General features: G+C 43.4%; 1 protein-coding gene across 3 annotated transcripts in view; it reads left to right on the top strand.

Annotated features, from left to right (window-relative positions):
- The window catches only part of CMYA5 (cardiomyopathy associated 5), a 108,470-nt gene that overhangs the window by 49,827 nt on the left and 36,497 nt on the right, over positions 1-22,146 (top strand). For 2 of the 3 annotated variants that reach the window (XM_061619803.1, XM_061619793.1), the window contains exons 6-8: positions 5,197-5,315; positions 16,310-16,459; positions 17,934-18,080. In XM_061619803.1, the coding sequence (XP_061475787.1) occupies positions 5,197-5,315; positions 16,310-16,459; positions 17,934-18,080 (416 nt within the window). Of the gene's footprint in view, positions 1-5,196; positions 5,316-16,309; positions 16,460-17,933; positions 18,081-22,146 lie in introns of those variants that run through there. The other variant, XR_009761634.1, reaches the window with a different exon arrangement.

Below are 22,146 nucleotides of genomic sequence, written 5' to 3'. Positions count from 1 at the left end.
AGGTGGTGGTGATGGAGGGGGGTGAGGGAGAGAAAAGAAGGGGAGGTCACTCCTCATCCCATTGCCTCAGAAAGAGGGGGAGAGAAAGAGGTGGCGGTTGAGGAGGATTCTACCCTTGCACTCACTGTCTACTTCCCTTTTCTCCCTCCTGTGGGACACCCTCCCTTTGGAGGGGGGAGTGAGGGAAAGAAGAGGAGTGGAACCATGTCCATTTGTTTTGAGGTCTCACTGCCACCACAGGTCACTCCAAAAAAGGAAGAATTGACACATAGTTCACTTTACTCCACCCCTTCCTCCCCATCCCTGTCCTCATGTCCCAAGTGCCCTCCCTCCCACGTGGCTGCTCCTCTTCACTTCCAGCCACCACCATCTCTTACTTGCTACCTTCATCTGAACCACTGAACCTCTCCCCGACCCACAGCTTGACATGTCTTTCCTTCCTCTAACCCTCCCCCCGTCCTTTGCATTACATCAATCTCTCTTTTTCTTCTCTCTCTGCCCATTCACACTTGCTGCCCCCAGCCCTGGCACCCAAGTTTGCTCCTATTTTGGCTTGCGTGAACTGTGTGTTTAAATTTATTATATATTTATTGGGCTTTAGTTTCCTGCAAGGAGCCCTTGCTCTCTCTTCTGCCTCTGTTTCTCCGCCTGCATGCAAATTGTGATGATGGCCAGAGTAGCAGCAGCAGCAGGAGCAACAATTCACATGTGGGGGCCATGAATTTTTTTGAGGTTCCAGAGGGGGTCCCATACTCATAAAGGTTAGGAACCACTGTGCTAGAGTCCCTGTTCACCTTTTTATCATGGAGGGAGGCATGGAGAGCTAGAACCGTGAACAGGAACAATGTTGTTAGCGCGCAGGGATTAGGGCTGGGATCCACTGCTTGTTGCTGAACCAATCTGATTCTGGTGAACTGGAAGGCTGTTCTGTCCCATTTTTTTGTTTCTGCTATCTTCTGCATTTATCCAGTTTGATTCTACCACCCTGAGAGAAGGAAATTTAAAGGGTTAAAATTTCAGAGATAACAAGCAAGCCTAGAGAGTCTCCTCAACTTGGCCACTGACTTTGAGTTTCACCTCTATGTACATTTCGGGGGGATATCCTAATGAAGGGGGCAGTGAGGGGGATTTAAGAATTCTTGCCTAATATTAACTGCAAATCCAGTGTTGGGGAAAAGCCACTGACTTTGCAGCAAGCATGTTGGCTCTGCAAACAGAATGAGAATGTGAACTATTTTAAAATCCAGTGTCATGTCCAACTTGAGCAGAATTTTTGCCCATCCTTAGTACGGATATAGTGAAATATTTTGTTTCAAAGCCCACTTGCCTTATTAAAAAAATAATTGGCCTGGTTCGCACATAAAGTTAAGCCATGGTTAACATTAACCATAAACCATCTGGCAAATAATCACAAACTTGATTTGTTGTGCCCCTGTACCCCCTTTAAAGGAGACAGAAGCCAGGAAGAGCTGCTCTTCACTCACAACTCTGTGGCTTTGGGCCACAGTTAAAGAGGAGGTCCAGGTTCACATATAATGCTACAGTATGGTTAATGTTAACTAAGGGGTATAAACCATCTAGAAACCTTAATAAACCATAATTAAACTGCTGGGCTAGGTTCACACATAACCCTAAGCCATTGTTTAATAAACTGAGGTATGTTTTCCAGGGGGGAAGCTCTGGGACGCAGCCCCATTACTTTTTTTGCAGCTGTCTCCCTGCCGGCCCCCTCCTGGAGTCCCTCTGTCTGTCTCTACAGCCAATCAAGCCACTGCAATTCTTGAACGCTGAGCTTGTTTAAAAGCTGCACAGCCAGAGAATCCAGCAAGGTCAGGAGTCACTACAGCTAATCAGCAGTCAGTATGAATTTCCTTGCATGCTGATTGGTTCACACCATCTATTGTGGGGAGGAGAGAAACACTAGGAGGGAGAGAGTCAACAGGAGTTAAGAGAGGGAAGTTTACTGAGAAGAAGAGGGGCAGCCAAGCCTGATTTGAGAGGGGGTTTGCATCAGAATCTTGCTAAAATGAAGGGCTTTCAAACAGTCCCACGCAGACCCATAGCAGCCAATGCAGAAGGCAGGTGAAGACAGCCACACTGGGGGGGAGGGAGGATGGGGCTAAGAGTGAGGCAAAGCAGCATTTTCTCAGAGGAGGAGGATAAAGGAAGGAAGGCTGCTTGTAAAATGCAAGGTGCATTGCTTGTAAAACATTTTTTCTCCCTTAATAGTGCTTTTTGCAGATTGTCTGGGAAAAAGTGGTGGGTAGGGGGAGAGAGACAAAGGGCTAAGAAGAGGGGGTATTTTACAGATATCACTGTGCAACACAGAACTCCTCACAGCTGATATACAAAATTCAGGTTTCTTCCTCTTGTAAAATACAGGCAGCCTCATTCTTCTTAGCTTTGTACTTTCTGTCTTCTCCCACTGTCCGTGAGACTCTCTCCCCCCCCCCGCTTTCTCACAGACCATCTGCAAAAAGCACAACTGAGGGAAAAATAACTGCTTTACATGCAATCCCCCTTGTATTTTGCAGGCAGCCTTCCTTCTCCCTTTCTTCAGTCTCCCTTTGTCCCCTTCTTTGTGAGGAAATGCCACCTCACTCTCCACCTACTCTTCTTAGCCCTCTTTCTCTCCACATGCACCTTCCATTTTGGCTGCAATGAGTTTGTGCAAGAAGAAAGAAACATTTGTCAAGCAATGCCCCTTATATTTTACAGGTATCATGTGCAAGAGAGATGTCCTTCTCTCAGCTGATATGCAAAACACAGGGGGAAGAAGCCTGCTTTTTGCAGCTCAGCTGTGAGAGGTACCTTTCTTGCAGGCAGCAGTGCCTGTAAAATACCAGCTTCTTTGTCCCCACCCCCCATGGGGAGGTAAGAAACAACCACTTTGCTAGCTCTATGTTTGGTGGCTTGGGGAAGCACTGAGCACAGGACTAGCAACACCCCATGTGCAGCGATTTCCAGGCACCTGATTGCCAGCAGGATGTTGTGGCTTGGGAACCCCCTGCAAAGGGGTTTGATAAGTGGGCTGGATAATGATGTCATGTGATTGACAGGTGGGTCACCTGTCAAATTTGACCTGTGAGGCCGATCCTGGTGACTCATGAAGGGACCCTGAACTTCTAAATTTGCCACTATACTATTGAATAAACCATAGTTTAATAAACCATGGTTTAACATTATGTGTGAACCACAGCTAATTACTTCTAACCCATTTTGCTTTCATTTTTCCTTCTTTTTCTGGGATTGTCAGCTGCTCACCACCAGTTGTTTTACATTATCTCTTTGGAATACGTCAGCTTTCTGGATACTACAGTTAATTTTCTATTGCATTTACGTCATAGGATATTGTTCATACATTTGAACCTCTGCTTTTCTCAAGGGGGTTGTTTTGAACAACATCACTATGCTCCAGAACTGGGCTGTTACGTATTGGACTAGGCAGTGCTATACCTTCGGTTTCAAACAGAGTGACAAGGTGAAAAAGAGGACAGGGCTCTTTGTGAAGAAGAGAGAATTTTAAAAGATGTAGCTTGTTATCCTAACTCCAAATAGGGTTTCCAGATAAGTCCACCACATATTCTGCTTTTACCTAAAAGCTGCTGAAGCAGCAGGTGAAATGTGGCTGCTAGGTTTTCATCCTGCTGCTCACAAGTCCTTTTTCTGTTTCTACATGCAGGTGGGGGTCCTGATTGTTACAGAAAGAGGGAGAGGGAAAGGGTGGGTGGATCAAAGGTAGGAGGATGCATCATCTTCTGCTGTCTCACAACTTTTAAAGCAAGGAAGGGGAATTTGTGGTCCTCCATATGTTATTGGACTCCAAGTCTCATCAGCCCCTCACAAATGGTCAGGAATGGTGGATGTTGAAGTCTGGATGGCTCCATCTCCGGTTTAAAGAGATAGGCAGAAATTCCAGGTTGAGACCTAGCAACCAAGCCTGTTTTCAAAGTATGCCCTACTTGATTTTAACAACCATCCCTGTTTTCATAATTTTCTCTAGATGCTCATGGTTGGGAATCTCCACGATAAGTAATTTAGTGAGCCAATATCATATGTAATCCACCATGCCAAACTCAGCCCTTTGACCAGGGATTGTGATTCACTACATACTTGATAATGGAGGAGACCAGAAATGTGGTCCAAGAACAACCAGACAATCTCTTCAAAGGGATAGCTACAAGGAAACATACAAGATTGCTTTAGCTATCCATTGAAGGGATTGAGTTGGCTCAAATGTAGTGCCAGACTATACCTTGTCATGATGTCTTAATCAACAATGGCCAACAAATAATGGCTTGCAAATGGCCACAGATAGCAAACTGAAGACAGCATGTGAAGAAAGAAGCCAGTAGTAGCATGGCCAAGGCCTCTTAAAGGCCTGAGCTTGATCCCACCTGCTCCTAGAGCTCTTGCGGGATTGCCTGGGACGTCAGGCAGTCTCACAAGAGCTGAAGCGTGGGTGGGAGGTTGATTCCCCCCGCCCTTTCTGCCTGGGGCTGTGTGCCACCCCACAACAGTGCCCTGTGCTTAAAAGCATAAGGCTAGGATATGTTGGAACTGGCAAACCATTGTTTGAGACATTCCTCTACCATCAGATTTGTCAGGTGCGATGGCATCCATGGATTCTCAAGGAAGAGGAAAACAAAACATGGTTCTTCTGCACATCAGGAATACAAATGTTTTGAAAACTGGACTATGGTTAGTACAAACTGTGAGCTGATCATAGAATAACAGAGTTGGAAGGGGCCTATAAGTCCATCGAGTCCAAGGCAGGAATCTAAATTAAAGCACGGATCTTACACATATGAACTGAGCAGTTAAGTCACTTGCCCTTGAAGAAGATTCTTTTGACTCAAAATGTGTTGGATCTTAATATGTAGTTCTCAGTGTACCTTTAGGGTCTTCTCTCTCCTTAATTCCTGTGCTGGTGCCTTCCCTTCTTTCTTTCCCTGCTATGTCTTTGACAGTGCTCAGTGTTCTTGCTGTCCCAGTCAGGTGGGAGTAACAGCTGTGTTTTACTGATGGATTTCTATACATGACTAAGTAGACTGTATCTGGATTGGTGACTCACAAATTGTGCAGGCCTGAGTTAGAGAACTGCAGGTCACAGGATCCCCCCTCCCCCTGCTTTGACCTTGACAAGTGATTATTATAAGAATGCCTATAAATGGGTATATATTTCCCTTTGCACAGGTTACTTTCTGCAGTGGAGAATATTCTGGCTTTGGAAAAGATGCCAACTGCATTCTCACAGTTTGAACATTTTGCAGGTGGCTCAGCAAATGGCAACCAGACCTTAAAACACATGCCTGGTAAGAATCTGTGCAAACATTTGGTGTAATGCTTGAAAATGTATCAATACCTAAAAAAAGGAATGTGCTTGGGAACGGAAATCTGGTGTTGCTAGCTTGTGCATGTAATTAGTAATCAGCTGGATTTGAAGTGAAGCCTGATTGTGCCTGTGTGTTTTGGATTATTGTGTGGGGGGGGAACTGGAGAAGGAGCAACTTGTTCATGCTAAAATGGCAAGTCACCTGCAGGTCCTGATTAATCGTGATGTTCAGTAATCTGTAGAGAGTATCTTCATATCAAAGGGCCAAACGAAGAACTGAAAGTGAAGTGCACTTCCACTTTTAGTGTTTCCAGGATAATATGCACAGGAACTTGTCCATATCCCCTGGAAGCTGTCCTTGGAGTTTCCACCTTTTAACATTGCCCTCGAAATACAAACAGGAAACAGCACTCACTTGCACTGCATTATTTAATACCTTCTATATGTATCGCGGGCTGAAACCTACATTGCTCCCACTTAAAAAATAAATAAATCTGGCACTCTGATCAATGCCAAGCACCCAATTCTTGGAACCACTGTTTAAATTTCAAATAATGCCTCCAAAGTAGTGTTATTTTGCAGCATTGTGAAAACTTTAAGTGGCAACTCCCCATGGCTGATGAGCTTTTTGCTGCTGACTGTCGACAACTGGTAAGCCCACTAGGACCCACCCACATAAGTGAGGGACCACCAATGGGCAGTTGGCTGAGCGGCCCCTCAAACCTAGAGCTGACCTTGTGTCTGAGCATTGGTTGCTGAGGATCACAAGTGGGGAATGCTAAGATGCTGACAGCCTGCTTTTGGGCCTTCCATAGACATCTGATTGACCACTGAGAGAATAGGATGCTAGACTAGACTGGCCTTTGGCCTGCTCCAGTAGGGCTTTTCTTATGTTCACATGCTAAGCTGCACAGAGTTACGGGTGTTGGTTTTATGAAACTCTAGCAGAGTAAACTTGGCAAAACCAAGCTGAGCACTAACCAGCCAACCTCCCCTTCACACAGACTAGCTGAATAAAAGAAAGAGTCTTCTGTAGAAAAAGTTGTAAAAGCAGTTTACTCACAACCTTCATGTATTCTGGTTACAGAGGCTTTAGCTTGGAGAGAAAAGGTAGAAGTAGATAATAAGTTTAGTCCATGATTATAAATTGTTCTGTTAGAACAGCCTTCAAACTCAACTAACTCATAAACAAAGGGGAGGAAGAGAAGGGAGAAAAACAGAAAGATACATCACAGCAAACAAACATAAAGCTCTCCCCAAATCTAGTTTGAGGGAACATTTTCCTACATCAGTACTGAAGCATACACACTTGCTTATTCCTGACAAAGGGTTCATTACAGTTCAGGTCCATAGTGATGCCTAATTATCTGAGATAGCCCCAGAGTAGCCAAGACGTTCATCCTGTTGTCTGCACTGGGTTCTGCTCAGGACCTTTTTAAGACTCTGTGAGGACTGAGGGCTGCATGCTCACTTGAGCCTCTTCTTCCTTTTTTTCTTACTTAGAGTGTATATTTTTTTCTTTCTTTTTTTATCCTGCCCTTTCTTTAGGGAGCTCAGGAAAACACCCATCCCCCCCCCACTGACCCTTTATCTTCACAACAAGCCTGTGTGGTAGGTTAGGCTAAGAGATAGCAGCTAGCCCAAAGTCACCCATTGAGGTTCATTGCTAAATAGGATTTGAGCCTAGGTCTACCCAGCCCTATTCTGGCCACTCTGCTACATTCACTCTCTGTAAATGTTGATGGGGCCCCTTCCATGTGTGCGACTGGGGCAATTACCCTCCATTGACTTCCCCAACCTTAAAAAAAGGATCTGCCGTCTATAGTGCAGAATACTGTGGTTGCTCGCTGATGATGAAACAAATGAGCAGGGGGCAATTCGCCTCTGCAAGGAAATTTTGGATATTATAAGCTTTCTACAAGAGAAGTGGCCGTGTGTGCGTGCGTGCAAACAATAACAACAAATGTAGTGCAAATACAAGCATTGCATAAACAACTGAAACACAATAAGCAAAGAGCTAAAAGCAATCCTATACACTAGGGATGGGAAAACGTTTTCAGACCAAGGGCCACATTCCCTTCTGAGCAACCTTCCAGGGGCCACATGCCTGTGGTGGGCAGGGCCAGGAACAAAAGCAAGCAGAGCAACAATATACATTGCCGCCCTGGGCTCCTGCTGGGAGGAAGGACGGGATATAAATCAAACAATAATAAATAGATAATAGATAAATTTTACCTTTATACAGTAGTTTCTGCGCAGACTGCACAGACTCACTCCCCTTTCCATCTATTCAAGCAAGTATTACACAATTCAAGGACACATTCCAGTCAGGATAGAAACACTTAAGGAGGGTGCAGAGTAATGTTCTTGAGGGGATATGGCATGGGGAGAGGGAGTATAGCTGGGGAGGTGGTGTAGCCTGGGGAGAGTCCTGAAGGCTGGTTAGAGAAGCCTGGGGAGCTGTATTTGGCCCCAGGCCTGCAGTTCCCCACTCACAATATATGCTGTATGCAAGCGTATAGCTGCCTGGGTCAAGATTTTGCTAGATTGTATTTTATTATATGCTTGAGCTTATAGCTAGCCCCATCCCGCTGACTGAAGGCAGGTAGCAATGAATTTACAAGGCAAATAGGGAATGTGTTGTTATAGTCAATCTGTTTGCATTGACTAAACATCAGGAAGACCATTAGGCAGGGACGAGACTGCCTTGGAAGGTGGTGAACTCTCCTTTGGTATAGGTTTTTAAGCAGAGTCTGGATGTCACCTGTTAGGGATCCTATAATAGGGGATTTCCTGCATCAGCAGGGGGTTGGACTAGATGACCTTTGAGGTACCTTCCATGATTTCACATACCTAATAGGTTACCTTCAGTGACACAGAGAGCAGTTAATTTTACACCCCAGTGCCATCACTTTATTAGCTTTCTTGTCAAGCATTTTAACAAGAAAGATGATTTCTGAGAACCGCTCATTTGTAGCCACCCACTCCTTCACCTTTCCCCCAGCATCTAATTTTATGTTTGGAAAGGGGAAAAGTCATTCTTGAGAAAAGTGGATTTTGGTGCCAAGATCAGTTTTGTATAATTAGCCTTTTAAAGTATTACCATTTCAAATCACATTTGTGAGGGTAACGAAATCCGTCCAAATTACTGTTTTAAAAACCCGTCACCTGTAATTTGCCCATAGGTAAAGCTGTCAGATTCTATGGAAATATATCTCTTCATGTGGAGCCAGCTGTTTAGTTCATTCCACACTTTCCCTCAAAATATCCCGGTGTTTTCCATTAAAAAAAACAACAATACAAGCCCAACAATGTGGTTTCTTTAAAGAAGGGGTGAAAAACCTTTTTGGCTCTGGGGGCTGGATCTTTATGTGGCCTCATGCTATGGGCCAAATTTGGCACGTGGGTGGGACAACTCACATGCCAATCAAATGACATCATTATGATGTTGCATGATTGACAAGTGGGCTGTTCCACTCACCTGTCAAAATCCCTTGTGTGGAGTTCCCAAGCATCCAACAGTAAGAAATCACACTGCAAGGTGTGTTGCCAGCCCTCTGCTTGGTGCTTGGGGAAACTCCAAGCATAGGGTTGGCAACTCACTTCTTTCTCCCCTTCCCATCAGGTGACAGGGAGGTGGTAATCAAACCTACATTTTGCAAGTATGGGCAGCAAGCGGGAGAAGTCCTGCTTGCTGACCACGCTTGCAAAAAACGTTTTCCTTTCTGTAATTCTTGTTACTTGAAAGTTTGGGGGAAATGGGCTCATAGGCCAGATTGGATGCCCTGGCAGACCAAGATTGTCCCACAGACCAGGGTTTCACCACCTCTGCTTTAAAGGGTATGTTGGAGTATGTGTCATGATTTACCACATAGGAGAGCTCTGAATCAGTAGCATGGGAAGCTGCTGTTTTGACAGGTCCTCAGTTTAGATAGGTATGTATCAGAAACTCCTCCAGATTCTTCCACTGATTGCAGTGGCCTTGCATGGCTAAGTAAAAACCCTAATTCATCTGGACTGTTGCTCTGTGAAGGAAACAGAACAAAAAAAATGGTATAGCAAGATGCATTGGTACCCGTGAGGTATGCATTCATTGGTTTTCTTCCACTATTGCCTCCAGGGAAACTGATTGTGCAGGTTTTTCAGTCTCTAGAAAAGCCTGTTAACAGAAATGGGGCAGTGAAATGGGGGTAAAATAGCAACCCGAGGAAGGGGAGATCTGACAGGGGAACACAGTGCTGAGGAAGGTGTTATAACTTTATTCATCCTGCATTGTTTTCTTAATGAAAATTCCCAAAGGGCAGTTTGGAGGAAAAAGCCTTGGGAAAATAAGTTTTAACCTCCCCCCTCCCGCAATGCTGCAGTCCTAATTGGCTCACTCCCTCCTGTGGCTGCTATTAAACCTTTTGTAAAAAAAAACAATGGTGAGAGATGTCCTCCTATCACACATCTAGTTAAGCTCCTACTGCACGGTCATGGGGGGGTTAACAGGCTTTCATATTCTCTGAAATAATTCTGTCTCCAGCCTGAGTAAAAAAAGAAATATAATGTAGCTTGTGTTCAGTGATGGGAAAGAAGAATGTTTTGGATGACAGGCAGTTCTTCTCCTTAATCACAGGAAATCTGCTGGTGTCAGCATGTGCTTTGTTTGTGCCACAGGAATTCATGATTGCATCAGAAAATAACAGAAAAGCAGAAAACTATTTTCTGTGTGGATCTTGATGCTCATTTCACATCAAATGGAAATCTGCCAAGAATAAAGAGGAAGGGAGCATTTTCTTTTTTTCGGCCAAGTAATTTAATATAGGGAGATGTTGGATATAATCCACACTTTGAAGACATCCCTCTTCTGATTAGTTTAGTTAGGATCAATAGTGTTTGCATGCTTAGATAAATGGGTACAATCTTGGATCCTCTCAAAACCAGATCACGTTGTGGTTCAAACTGAGCAGCTGAGAGGGAGGATGCTCACGGAGTCAAACTCTTCCGCTGGACAAGAATCCCTATGACCCAGCCTGGGCTCTTAGATCAGCGGGGGGGGGGCTTCCTGTATTCTCTTCGGTGGGTATGGCCTATGATGTGGGGTATGAGATAGGGTCTTCTTGGTAATTGCGCCTCAATTCTGGGATTCCCTCTCCTTAGGGGCATGAGTGGTACTGATGGGCTTCCACCCCTAGTCAAAACATACCTTTATCTCTCAGGCCTCTGGAGGATCTGATTAGTCTGCTCTAATTTATGATTACTTGTTCTGTGGTATGGTTACTTTTTTGTTTTGAATTGTACTTTCTTTTAATGATTATCATCAGTTTTATTGTATTGGAAATTTATTTATTTATTTTATTTATTTTTAAAACTTATATACCGCCCGACTAGCAATAGCTCTCTGGGCGGTGAACATAGATACAATAAAATACAATATAATACAAAAACATCAGTCTAAAATCAAATTTCACAATCTAAAAACAGCAATGGCTAAAATCAAATTACAAACATTACAATCATTAACAAAAAAATAAAATGCCTCGGAAACTGCTTTGAGACCATTTTGATGAAAAGTGGTATACAAGTTTTACAAATAAATTAAATAATAAATACCTAAATTAAAAATAAAGGAATGCAAAACCATCCCCTGGACACATATCCCCTTGAATATGATCTCTACCAATATCCTCACCAAACTACAATTTCCTTGAACTCTTTGGGGGAAACCGTGACAGTTACTGATATAACACACTGACAAGTGTTTGTGGTGTTGATATGCCTTGATGACCGAGGTACACACTATATTAGCCTTCCCTAATCTGGTGCTCTACAGATGCCTTGGATTACAACTCCAACCATCCTTGTCCACAGGCCATGCTGGCTGAGGCTGATGGGAGTTGGAGTCCAAAACATCTGGAGAGCATCAGGCTGAGGAAGGTTGCACTACCACAATGTACACACTTCTAATAAAGCTTCTAAAACACACTCCTTAAACTGGCCACTTTAATTTTGAAGGAAAGCAGCTGTGGGACCATCAGTCCAGAACATGTGGTCTGGGACTGGGGCCCCACATACCAGTTTCTTGTTGAAAACACACACACACACCCCACACACACACACTGCAAGTCATTTGTCCTGAAGGTGCTGTGTATTGCAAATACTGTAATCTGTATCTTGACCCTTAGTAAACATGTTTAGGATTTGGCTGTTTAAAGGTACTTTCAGAGAGAGGGTTTTGCCAATCCTCTGAGAACAGTGTTCATCTGTGTGCTCTTCATTATTAATCCAAGTAAATGAGACGGTGCTTCCACACGGGTGTTTATTCTGCATTTAGTGCTCCTCATGCATGCAAGGTTCTTTCTGCAACATGCACATGATGCTGTTCCCAAAAGGAAGCACCCAGAATCAACACAGTCCTAGTCAGGGATGAAAAAATGTGTCAGATTTCTCTCAATATCTTGCTTTTCCAACCTTAAATTCAGTTTGCCACATTTCTGCATCACTTTACAATTGTTATTTTTCAATGTCTTCATAAAAATTCAACCGCATTTTAGTGTGCATTTCTCATGATGTACTCATTTTTGCATGCAATTTTGTCTAATATACACATTTCTGAAAGTAGTTTCCATAATATAATGTATTTTTGTATGTTAGGTTCACTTTTATGTACGATTTTATACACTCTTTCCCCCACTATATGCATTTTTGTACACATTTTTGGAATTGGATAATTGTATTACAAAATAAAGAGCAGTGTGAATGTTGAAGGATAGTTGCGCTTTGGTTCACGCATTGTTTCAGGGAGAGCAAATTAGTTAGCTTTGCATTAAAATATAAACTGAACTGAATTTCTTCCCCATCCCTAGTCCTTGTCAATGATTTTATTGTTATTGTTATTGTTCGTTATTTATATCCTGCCCTTCCTCCCAGTAGGAACCAAAGGCAGCAAACAAAAACACTAAAAACATCATAAAAACAAACATTAAAATATATTAAAATAAAACACATTTTAAAACATTTAAACAAAACATCATTAAAAACATTTTTTTTAAAAAAAGCTTGAAAACGTCTTAAAAAGCAATTCCAACACAGATGCAGACTGGGATAAGGCCTCTACTTAAAAGCTTGTTAAAAGAGGAAGGTCTTCAGTAGGCGCTGAAAAGATAACAGAGGTGGCACCTGGCTAATATTTAAGGGAAGGGGATTCCAAAGGGTAGGTGCCACTACACTAAAGATCCATTTCCTAGGTTGTGCGGAACGGACCTCCTGATAAGATGGTATCTGCAGGAGGCCCTCACCTGCAGAGCGCAGTGATCGACTAGGCATATAAGGGGTAAGACGATCTTTCAGGTATCCTGGTCCCAAGTTGTATAGGGCTTTGTACACCAGAGCCAGAATCTTGAATTTAGCCCAGTAGCTAATGAGCAGCCAGTGCAATTCTTTCAGCAGCGGGGTGACATGTTGGCAATACCCAGCCCCAGTGAGCAGTCGTGCCACCATATTTTGCACCAGCTGCAGCTTCTGGACCAACTTCAAAGGCACATTACAGTAATCTAGCCTGGAGGTTACCAGTGCATGGACAACAGTGGTCAGGCTATCCCAGTCCAGAAACGGCCACAGCTGTCTTACCAGCTGAAGCTGGTAAAAGGCACTCCTAGCCACTGAGGCCATCTGGGCCTCTAGAGACAAAGATGGATCCAGGAGCACCCCCAGACTACGAACCTGCTCTTTCAGAGGAAGTATGACCCCATCCAAAGCAGGCAGTTGACCAATTATCCAAACTCTGGAACCGCCAACCCACAATGCCTCTGTCTTGCTAGGATCCAGACTCGGTTTACTGGCCCTAATCCACCCCACCACTGAGTCCAGGCACTGACCCAGGGCTTACACGGCCTCTCCCGATTCAGTTCTTACAGAGGAATAGAGCTGGCTATCATCAGCGTACTGCTGACACCTCACACCAAATCTCCTGATGACCGCTTCCAAGGGCTTCATATAGATGTTAAACAGCATGGGGGACAAGATGGTACCCTGCGACACCCCATAGCACAACTACAAAGGGTCCAAAAGACAATCACTCAGTGCTATTATCTGAAAACAACCTTGGAGCTGGATCGAAACCACCATAAAACAATGCCTCCAATACCCATCTCACCAAGTCGGTCCGGAAGGATACCATGGTCAATGGTATCAAAAGCCACTGAGAGATCAAGTAAGAATAACAGGGTTGCACTCCCCTTGCCCTTCTCCCAATAAAAGTCATCTATCAGGGCAACCAAGGCCGATTCAGTCCCATAACCAGGCCTGAACCCAGATTGGAATGGGTCAAGATAACCTGTTTCATCCAAGAGTACTTGCAATTGTACTCTTGCACAACCCTTTCAATCACCTTCCATAAAAAAAGGGGTATTTGTGACCAGGCAGTAGTTGTCACAAACCAATGGGTCCAGGGTGGGCTTTTTCAGGAGTGGTTGGATCACCACCTCTTTCAGGGCAGCTGGAACTCCCTCCCACAATGACACATTGATCATACCCTGGATCCACTCACGTCAAACTCCCATGACAACTTAGTAAGCTAAGAAGGACAAGGGTCAAGAGGACACATTGCTGGCCACATCATCGCAAGCACCTTCATCCGTGTCATCAGGCCACATCAATTGAAACTGATCCCAAGAAGTTGTAGCAGATGTTGCATTGGACACGTCACTGGGGACTACACTAGATGTTGATGGGGCATCAAGATTGCTACAAAGGCAAGCAACTTTACCCTCAAAGTGCCTTGCAAACAATTCACAGTGTGCCTCTGAAGGGTCTAAAACTCCATTTCCTGAAAACACAGAAAAGCTTCATTGGATGGCTGTTTGAGAATATGATAATGGCAGAGAAGTGGGCCTTCTTCACCACCCTCACTGCCACACAGTAGACACGGCTGTGATGTTTTAATTCTGTCTTATCAGCCTCATAGCATGTCTTTCTCCAATTGTGTTCTAGCTGTCATCCATCCTGTTTCATTGCCCTTAGCTCACTAGTGTACCAAGGTGCAAACAGGGCTCCACAGTGCCAGAGGGCGCTCGGGGCAACCATGTCAAGAGCCCAACACACCTCACTGTTCCACAGTGTGACAAGGGCTTCAGCAGAGTCACCTGCTCTATGTACTGGGAACTCCCTCAGGGCATTCAGGAATCCAGTGGATTCCATTAGTCTCTGGGGGCGGACCATCTTAATCTGTCCACCATTTCTGCAGGGAAGGATCAGAGTGATGGAGGCAGAGAAGTGGGCCTTCGTCGCTGCCCTCACCACCACACAATAGGCACGGTTATGATGTTTTACTCATGCCCGATCAGCCTCACAGCATGTCTTTCGCCACTTGCACTCTAGCCATCGTCCAGCTCATTTCATTGGCCTTTACTCACTGGTGTACCAAGGTGCAAACAGGGCTCCACAATGCTGGAGAGAGCTCTCAGTGGCAACTGTGTCAAGAGCCTGAAGCACCTTGCTGTTCCATAGCATGTCAACGGCTTCAAGAGGAGCACCTGCTCTATGTACTGGGAACTCCCCCAAGGCATTCAGGAATCCAATGGATTCCATTCGTTTCCAGGGGCGGACCATCTTAATCTGTCCACCACCCCTGCAGGGAAGGATTGGAAACTTCACCAGGAAGTGGTCTGACCATGGCAGTGGGGTGACATTCAACCCCCCATCTCCAGACCACCACCACCCTCCATCTGGAGCAAAAACCAAGTTGAGGGTATGCCATGCCCTATGCATTGGGCCAGTGACAACTTGAGACAGCCCCATGGTCGTACAGAGACCATGAAGTCCCAAGCCAAAACACTTGAGGCAGCTTCAGCATGGACACCAAGAGCTATTGTTCTGGGCTCCTCCAATACCGCAGCCAAGACAGCCTCTGCCAGCTTGGTCAGAGAAGCTGCTGGGCAGCAGGATAGATGGTACACCAGCAGCAACCCTAGTTTCCTGTCTCCTTGGCCCAACACCAGGTGCAGGCCCTCACAGCCAGCTCCAAGACAGAGTGGTTTCTTGGTGACAGAGATGGAAGTTCTGTAGACCACAGCAACTCCTTTCTCCCGTCCCCACAGCCTGTGCACCAAGTATCCAGGTGGGCAAAGCTGGGTCAGATCAACTCCTCCCAGCTCACCCACCCGGGTCTCAGTAATGCACACCAAATTGGCATCCTCATCCATGATCAAATCATGGATGAGTGTAGTCTTATTGTGTACCGATCTGGTGTTAAACAGCACACACAGGCCAGTGGGCACAGCAGATGAGCAACGGGGAACCCATCCAGGAGAGGAGTGGGAGCGAAGAACAAGGCATAGATAGCCTTGTCTTCGACTTCTGTGGTAGCTCACCACCTCCCTATGGCTATACCTCCCTCTTCCCATGATTACTGAAATTGGGGTGGCTTCACCCATGTCCCTCTTTACTAAGACTCCTCCTAAATGCCTAATATGGACCCAACAGGAGCCCACCTACAAAACCTACCTGAACCAATTATCCCATTAGGCCTGTTTATTATTATTATTTATTACATTTGTATACCGCCCCATAGCTGAAGCTCTCTGGGCGGTTTACAAGAATTAAAAACATTAAAAACAAATATACAAATATACAAATTTAAAACACTTTAAAAAAAAACAATGTAAAAACACATGCTAAAAATGACTTGTTTAATGACTTTAATGATGAACCACTATACTAGCTGATCCCTTTTCCTTCAGGTTATCCCACTTCCAGTTTAGCTCGGTGGCAGCTAGTGACTCCATGTCAGTGCAGCAGTAGAATCTGCTCTGGGTTTCAGAAAAGTCTGAACTTTTCACCTTGGATAGTTCCTTGAAAGTTTGGACTAAAACCCAAAGCAGATTCCACTGGCCCACTGACATGGAGTCACCAGCTGCCACTGGTTCAACTCCTTCATGCTGTGCTCAGCAACCAGTCAGGTATATGAATAACTGATTGCATCTTTTCTTGCAGTCCCACAGACTCCAAAATTACAACCTCAGGATCCAAACTCGGCCACGAGCACATCGATTGCAGTGTATTGGACTGTGAATGAAGATGATGTCATTGATTTCTTCCAGCTCTATTGTATGGAGAAGTACCCAGGAAACAGAGAACAAAGTGGTGTGTGAGGATGAGTGATTCTGTCTCTCTGCTAGAGGTGGAGTGGAGAGAAGCTGGAGAGGAAAAAGTTGATAGAATTAAATTATAGAAGTAAATCAATAGCAATCCAAGGCATCTTGAACACTTTATTATAATAAGAACATGCATTTAATAAATATGATAGTATCTAAGGATGGTTTAGACTGGCAGTTTTTAATGTAATCTGCTATAGAAAATGTGAACTACATCCAATGATCTATCAGTGTTTACACTCCAGTTCCTGGGATTATTTGCACAAATGTTTAGACCACGTTAAACTTGCTGTTTTTGGTGACAAGTCTCACATTGCACCTCTTCCTGCCCATTGTTTCATTGTCTCCTCTTTCATTATTAGAAGACAATTTTAATTTAATTTAATTTTTACATAGGTACACTGCCCAGTACCTATGCAGACTTTTATCATGCAAGCACCTTTTATCTGAACTCCCTCTCCCCCCAGATGCTAACATGGGTATTTCACTATCCTGTTTCAAGGTGTTATCTTGCTTTTTTGACAATCTGCATCAAAACTCAGGAAATGTGACTGCATGGGTGAAGTTGTAGGGACTCAGCATTTATTAAGGGACTGGGTGGGAAACCAAGCCCAAAGTTTCAGAAGGAGGAAGAAAATATGTACAGGAAATGCATGAATATTAGTGACAAAAAAATGAAGGGAAAAAAAGAAATGTGACCAAACCGTCAGCACTGATGTGATCTTAAGCTGCAGTCCTATGCACACTTAACTGAGTGCAAGCTCCTTTGGACAAAGTGGAATTTACCTCTGAGTAAATATGCACACTGTTAAGGAATAATATGAATAAGTTACCAGATAGAATAACCTATCTAGGTTATTCTAGGTTATATCTAGGTCCCAGGCTATGGTCTGAAGGCACATAAGCCCAGCTCCCTGCTGTCGGGTCTGGTCGGTGCCTGGATGGGAGACCAGCTGGGAACCAAATGTAAGCCGCCTTGGGTTTCATGAAAAGAAAGGCAGGGTATAAATGTAATTAATAAATAATACTATGAATGACAGAGCTGGTTTCCGAAACATAGTATGTGATGTTTGTATTTCAAACATTTAACAAATAATGGCTTTCCTTGAAGTATTGGTGACCTGCTTCTATCGCCCTCATAGGAGCACAAGATGTAAAAGCAGATTAGAAAAATGTATGAAGGATAAGGCTATGTTCTACCTCCGCTGCCAGAAGCTGTAGCCTCTGTGTACCAACTGCTGGAAATCAAAAGTGAGACAAGTGCTCTTGCACTCAGGTCATGCTTGTGGTCTCCCCATAGGCACTCCCCTGGTTGTCCACTGTGAGAACAAGATGCTGGACTATGTGGACCTTTGGCCTGCTCCATTAGGGCTCTTTTTATGAGCATGGCTTATATGCAAACTATGCAAATAGTTTTCATTAAAGAAGTACATTTCTCTTGTCTATGTGTTTACTTGCGCTAGGCTTGGCAGAAGAATATCGTGTTACTGTGAAGGAGACCAACTGCATTTTGGAAGAGTTAGAGCCTGGTCACTGTTACAGTGTATGGGTTATGGCTGTAAACTACACAGGATGCAGCTTTCCCAGTGACAAATCCACATTTAGAACGGGTAAGTAGCTCGCAATTTTTCTCAGTATTTGCAGTGCTTCTGTGTTTGGTTTAGAGCAGGAGTTCCCAAACTGTGATCCACAGACCATCAGTGGTCTACAAACTTCATTCATGTGGTTCGTGGCATGTCTGTGGATTTGTGGTTGAAGATGGGGGATGACACATCCATCGCATTAAATATTCATATTGTTTTTTAATCATATTTTATAGCTTTTTCCTTCTACAGTATTTTATTTTATTACAGTTTGAATCCTATGGAATTCAAATTGCAATACAATAATACATATATAAGAAATAACAAGAATTCTTACTTTGTGTTTTATTGTATTTATGGAATTCAAATTGTGATTCAATAAAATGCAATATATAAGAAAGAGACTAAACAATGAAATACAATTAAAATGCATACAGCATCTAGCACAGCATGTTATAATTGCTACAATAAGCAGAAAAATAATTAAGTGGTCTACCAAGACACTCAGCAATGTTCAAGTCATATGTAGGGGGGAAAGGTTTGGGAACCAGTGGTATAGAGGACATGCAACATGCAATGTAAATAACGTCTGCTATGGTGCATAACAATTGGGTGTCAGAACAAATTAAACCAGAACTATCGCTAGAAGGTAAAATGATGAAACTGAGTTATCGTACTTTGGACACATAATGGCAAGACATGATTTGCTAGAAAAGACCATAATGCTGGGAAAAAGAGAAGGGAGTCGAAAAAGAGGAAGGCCAAACAAGAGATGGATTGATTCCATAAAGGAAGCCACAGACCTGAACTTACAAGATCTGAACAGGGTGGTTCATGACAGATGCTCGTGGAGGTCACTGATTCATAGGGTCACCATAAGTTGTAATTAACTTGAAGGCACATAACACACACACATGGTGTGCCGTATATCTGCTTCATGCGAGTGTGCACTTGGGGATGTTTCAAATAATTGGATATCTTTATGAGATGTGTGTTGGGCTGGTTCTCACATGCATATTATTATTATTTGGAACATTTATAAACTGCTAAACATCACAAAATACCATACTGCCTGAATATACATGCATTTGCATTATTTGATTGCTCAACACTTGATGACCAGCAATTAAATGTGCAAACTGGCATCACTTATAACTTCTGCTTTTGCAATAACTTTGGGTGACAGTTCTATCTCGGGTGTCTGGTCTGTGATGGTTCATTCACACATGCACATAATTACTGGGGAATCTTTCACACTATCACCACAAATGCATTACAGAGAAGGTTCATAGGGAAGGGGTGGTTTCACTGCAGGAGTCACTGGGAATAGTTAAGAAGTAAAGCCTTACATTTGCTTGAGCTGTGCTTTTCCCCTGTTGTTCATTCAGAGATGGCAGATGATTGAAATCAGATAAATTCAGTCTAATATATCTCAGCATCATTCCATTGCTTTGATACTTAAAGCAGAATGGACATTAACTTGGTGAGGAGTGGAGTAAACCATAGGGAGAAGACTGAAAACAAATAATCAAATCTAGATTGCTAAGTAATTCCTGATGTAATGGAATAGTTTTATATTACATTGCTCTTTTGTCAAAGAGAGAGTTAGAGTGTAGCCATCCTCTATGAAAGAAAAGTGCTTGCCATTCCAGCAAGCAGCATCTGTCTCTTATTTCTTCCAAAGCATTTTAAACTGAAGTGCTCTGCAGTAGTATTCAAAGTACTGTAGTATTTACAAAAGTGTTGCACAGGGGTCTGTTGCAGTCAACATGTGAAGGGGAGACACATATTCCCAAATCCACTTACTTGAGAGAAAGACTTCTCCCTTTGTGACCCCCCCCCACTCTTTGATGTGGCTAATGGAACTGCCGCCATCCCCCTTTCGAAGGCAAGATTGAGTAGGGAGGTAAGCCTGTTTGGGAAAAGCCACTGAGAAGACCTGCTTAACAGCATGTGGTGGAGGATTTGCCACTTAATGATTGCAAAAGAGTTATGGTGCAATCCTATACATATGTACTCAAGACTAAGCCCTATTGCTGCCCACATAAGGAAGGACCTAACTACTACTTACATTAAATTAAATGTGTTGCTTGCTATGACCAGGGGATTTCCCCTGCTTTAATCCAAGACCTGCCTCACTCCAGTTGCCATCAGTACTGCAGTGCATTGAGAGGCAAGTTTCATCCTTTCTTCCCCGTTCATGATTGTGACAAAAGTTGTCCCTACACTGCAGTTAGCAATGGGGGGGGGGATCTATTGGCATCAATGGAAGCTTTTCCCCCCTAATGCTAACTGCAGCACTGAAGGGATTATTTGTACCACAGTATAGGAGGGAAGGGTCAGATCTTCCCAGGCACTGTGGTGCTGATGGAAATAGCCCTCCTCCAATTCCTAGGATTAAAGGGAGAAAATTCCCTGATGTTGCTCCAAGCAACACATTTAACATAAGATGTAGTTAGATTAGAATAAGATGTGGTGTAGAATTGCAGCCCTCGTGATTTAGACTAATTGTTGTTGTTGTTGTGTGCCTTCAAGTCGATTACGACTTATGGCGACCCTATGAATCAGCAACCTCCAAGAGCATCTGCCATGAACCACCCTGCTCAGATCTTGTAAGTTCAGGTCTGTGGCTTCCTTTATGGAATCAATGCATCTCTTGTTTGGCCTTCCTCTTTTTCTACTCCCTGCTGTTTTTCCCAGCGTTATTCTCTTTTCTAGTGAATCATGTCTCCTCATGATGTGTCCAAAGTAGGATAACCTCAGTTTCATCATTTTAGCTTCTAGTGACAGTTCCGGTTTAATTTGTTCTAACACCCAATTATTTGTCTTTTTCGCAGTCCATGGTATGCACAAAGCTCTCCTCCAGCACCACATTTGAAATGAGTTTATTTTTCTCTTATCCGCCTTTTTCACTGTCAAACTTTCACATCCATACATAGAGATCGGATATACCATGGTCTGAATGATCCTGACTTTGGTGTTCAGTGATGCATCTTTGCATTTGAGGACCTTTTCTAATTCTCTCATAGCTGCCCTCCCCAGTCCTAGCCTTCTTCTGATTTCTTGACTGATTTCTCCATTTCGGTTAATGGCTGTGCCAAGGTATTGGTAATCCTTGACAAGTTCAGTGTCCTCATTGTCAACTGTAAAGTTACATAAATCCTCTGTTGTCATTGCTTTAGTCTTTTTGACGTTCAGCTGTAGTCCTACTTTTGTGCTTTCCTCTTTAACTTTCATCAGCATTCGTTTCAAATCATTACTGGTTTCTGCTAAGAGTATGGTATCGTCTGCATATCTTAAATTATTGATGTTTCTCCCCCCAATTTTCACACCTCCTTCATCTTAGTCCAATCCTGCTTTCCGTATTTTATGTTCTGCGTACAGATTAAACAAATAGGATGATAAAATACACCCCTGTCTCACACCCTTTCCGATGGGGAACCAATCGGTTTCTTCATATTCTGTCCTTAGTAGCCTCTTGTGCAGAGTATAGGTTGCGCATCAGGACAATCAGATGCTGTGGCACCCCCATTTCTTTTAAAGCATTCCATAGTTTTTCATGATCTACACAGTCAAAGGCTTTGCTGTAATCTATAAAGCACAGGGTGATTTTCTTCTGAAATTCCTTGGTCCATTCCATTTTCCAACGTATGTTTGCGATATGATCTCTGGTGCCTCTTCCCTTTCTAAATCCAGCTTGGACGTCTGGCATTTCTCGCTCCATATATGGTAAGAGCCTTTGTTGTAGAATCTTGAGCATTACTTTATTTGCATGGGATATTAAGGCAATAGTTTGGTAATTACTGCATTCTCTGGGATCCCCTTTCTTTGGAAGTTGGATATATATTGAACACTTCCAGTCTGTGGGCCATTGTTTAGTTTTCCATATTTCTTGACAATTTTTTGTCAAAATTTGGACAGATTCAGTCTCAGTAGCTTGTAGCAACTCTATTGGTATGCCGTCTATTCCTGGTGATTTGTTTCTTCCAAGAATTTTAAGAGCAGCTTTCACCTCACATTCTAAAATTTCAGGTTCTTCATCATACGGTTCCTCCGTGAATGAATCTGTCATCCTTGCATCTCTTTTGTAGAG

The sequence above is a fragment of the Rhineura floridana genome, chromosome 1 (genome assembly GCF_030035675.1).
Source record: "Rhineura floridana isolate rRhiFlo1 chromosome 1, rRhiFlo1.hap2, whole genome shotgun sequence".
NCBI lineage: Eukaryota > Metazoa > Chordata > Lepidosauria > Squamata > Rhineuridae > Rhineura > Rhineura floridana.
Note: the sequence above shows the minus strand (reverse complement) of the source record. Positions and strands in the feature narration are given on the sequence as shown.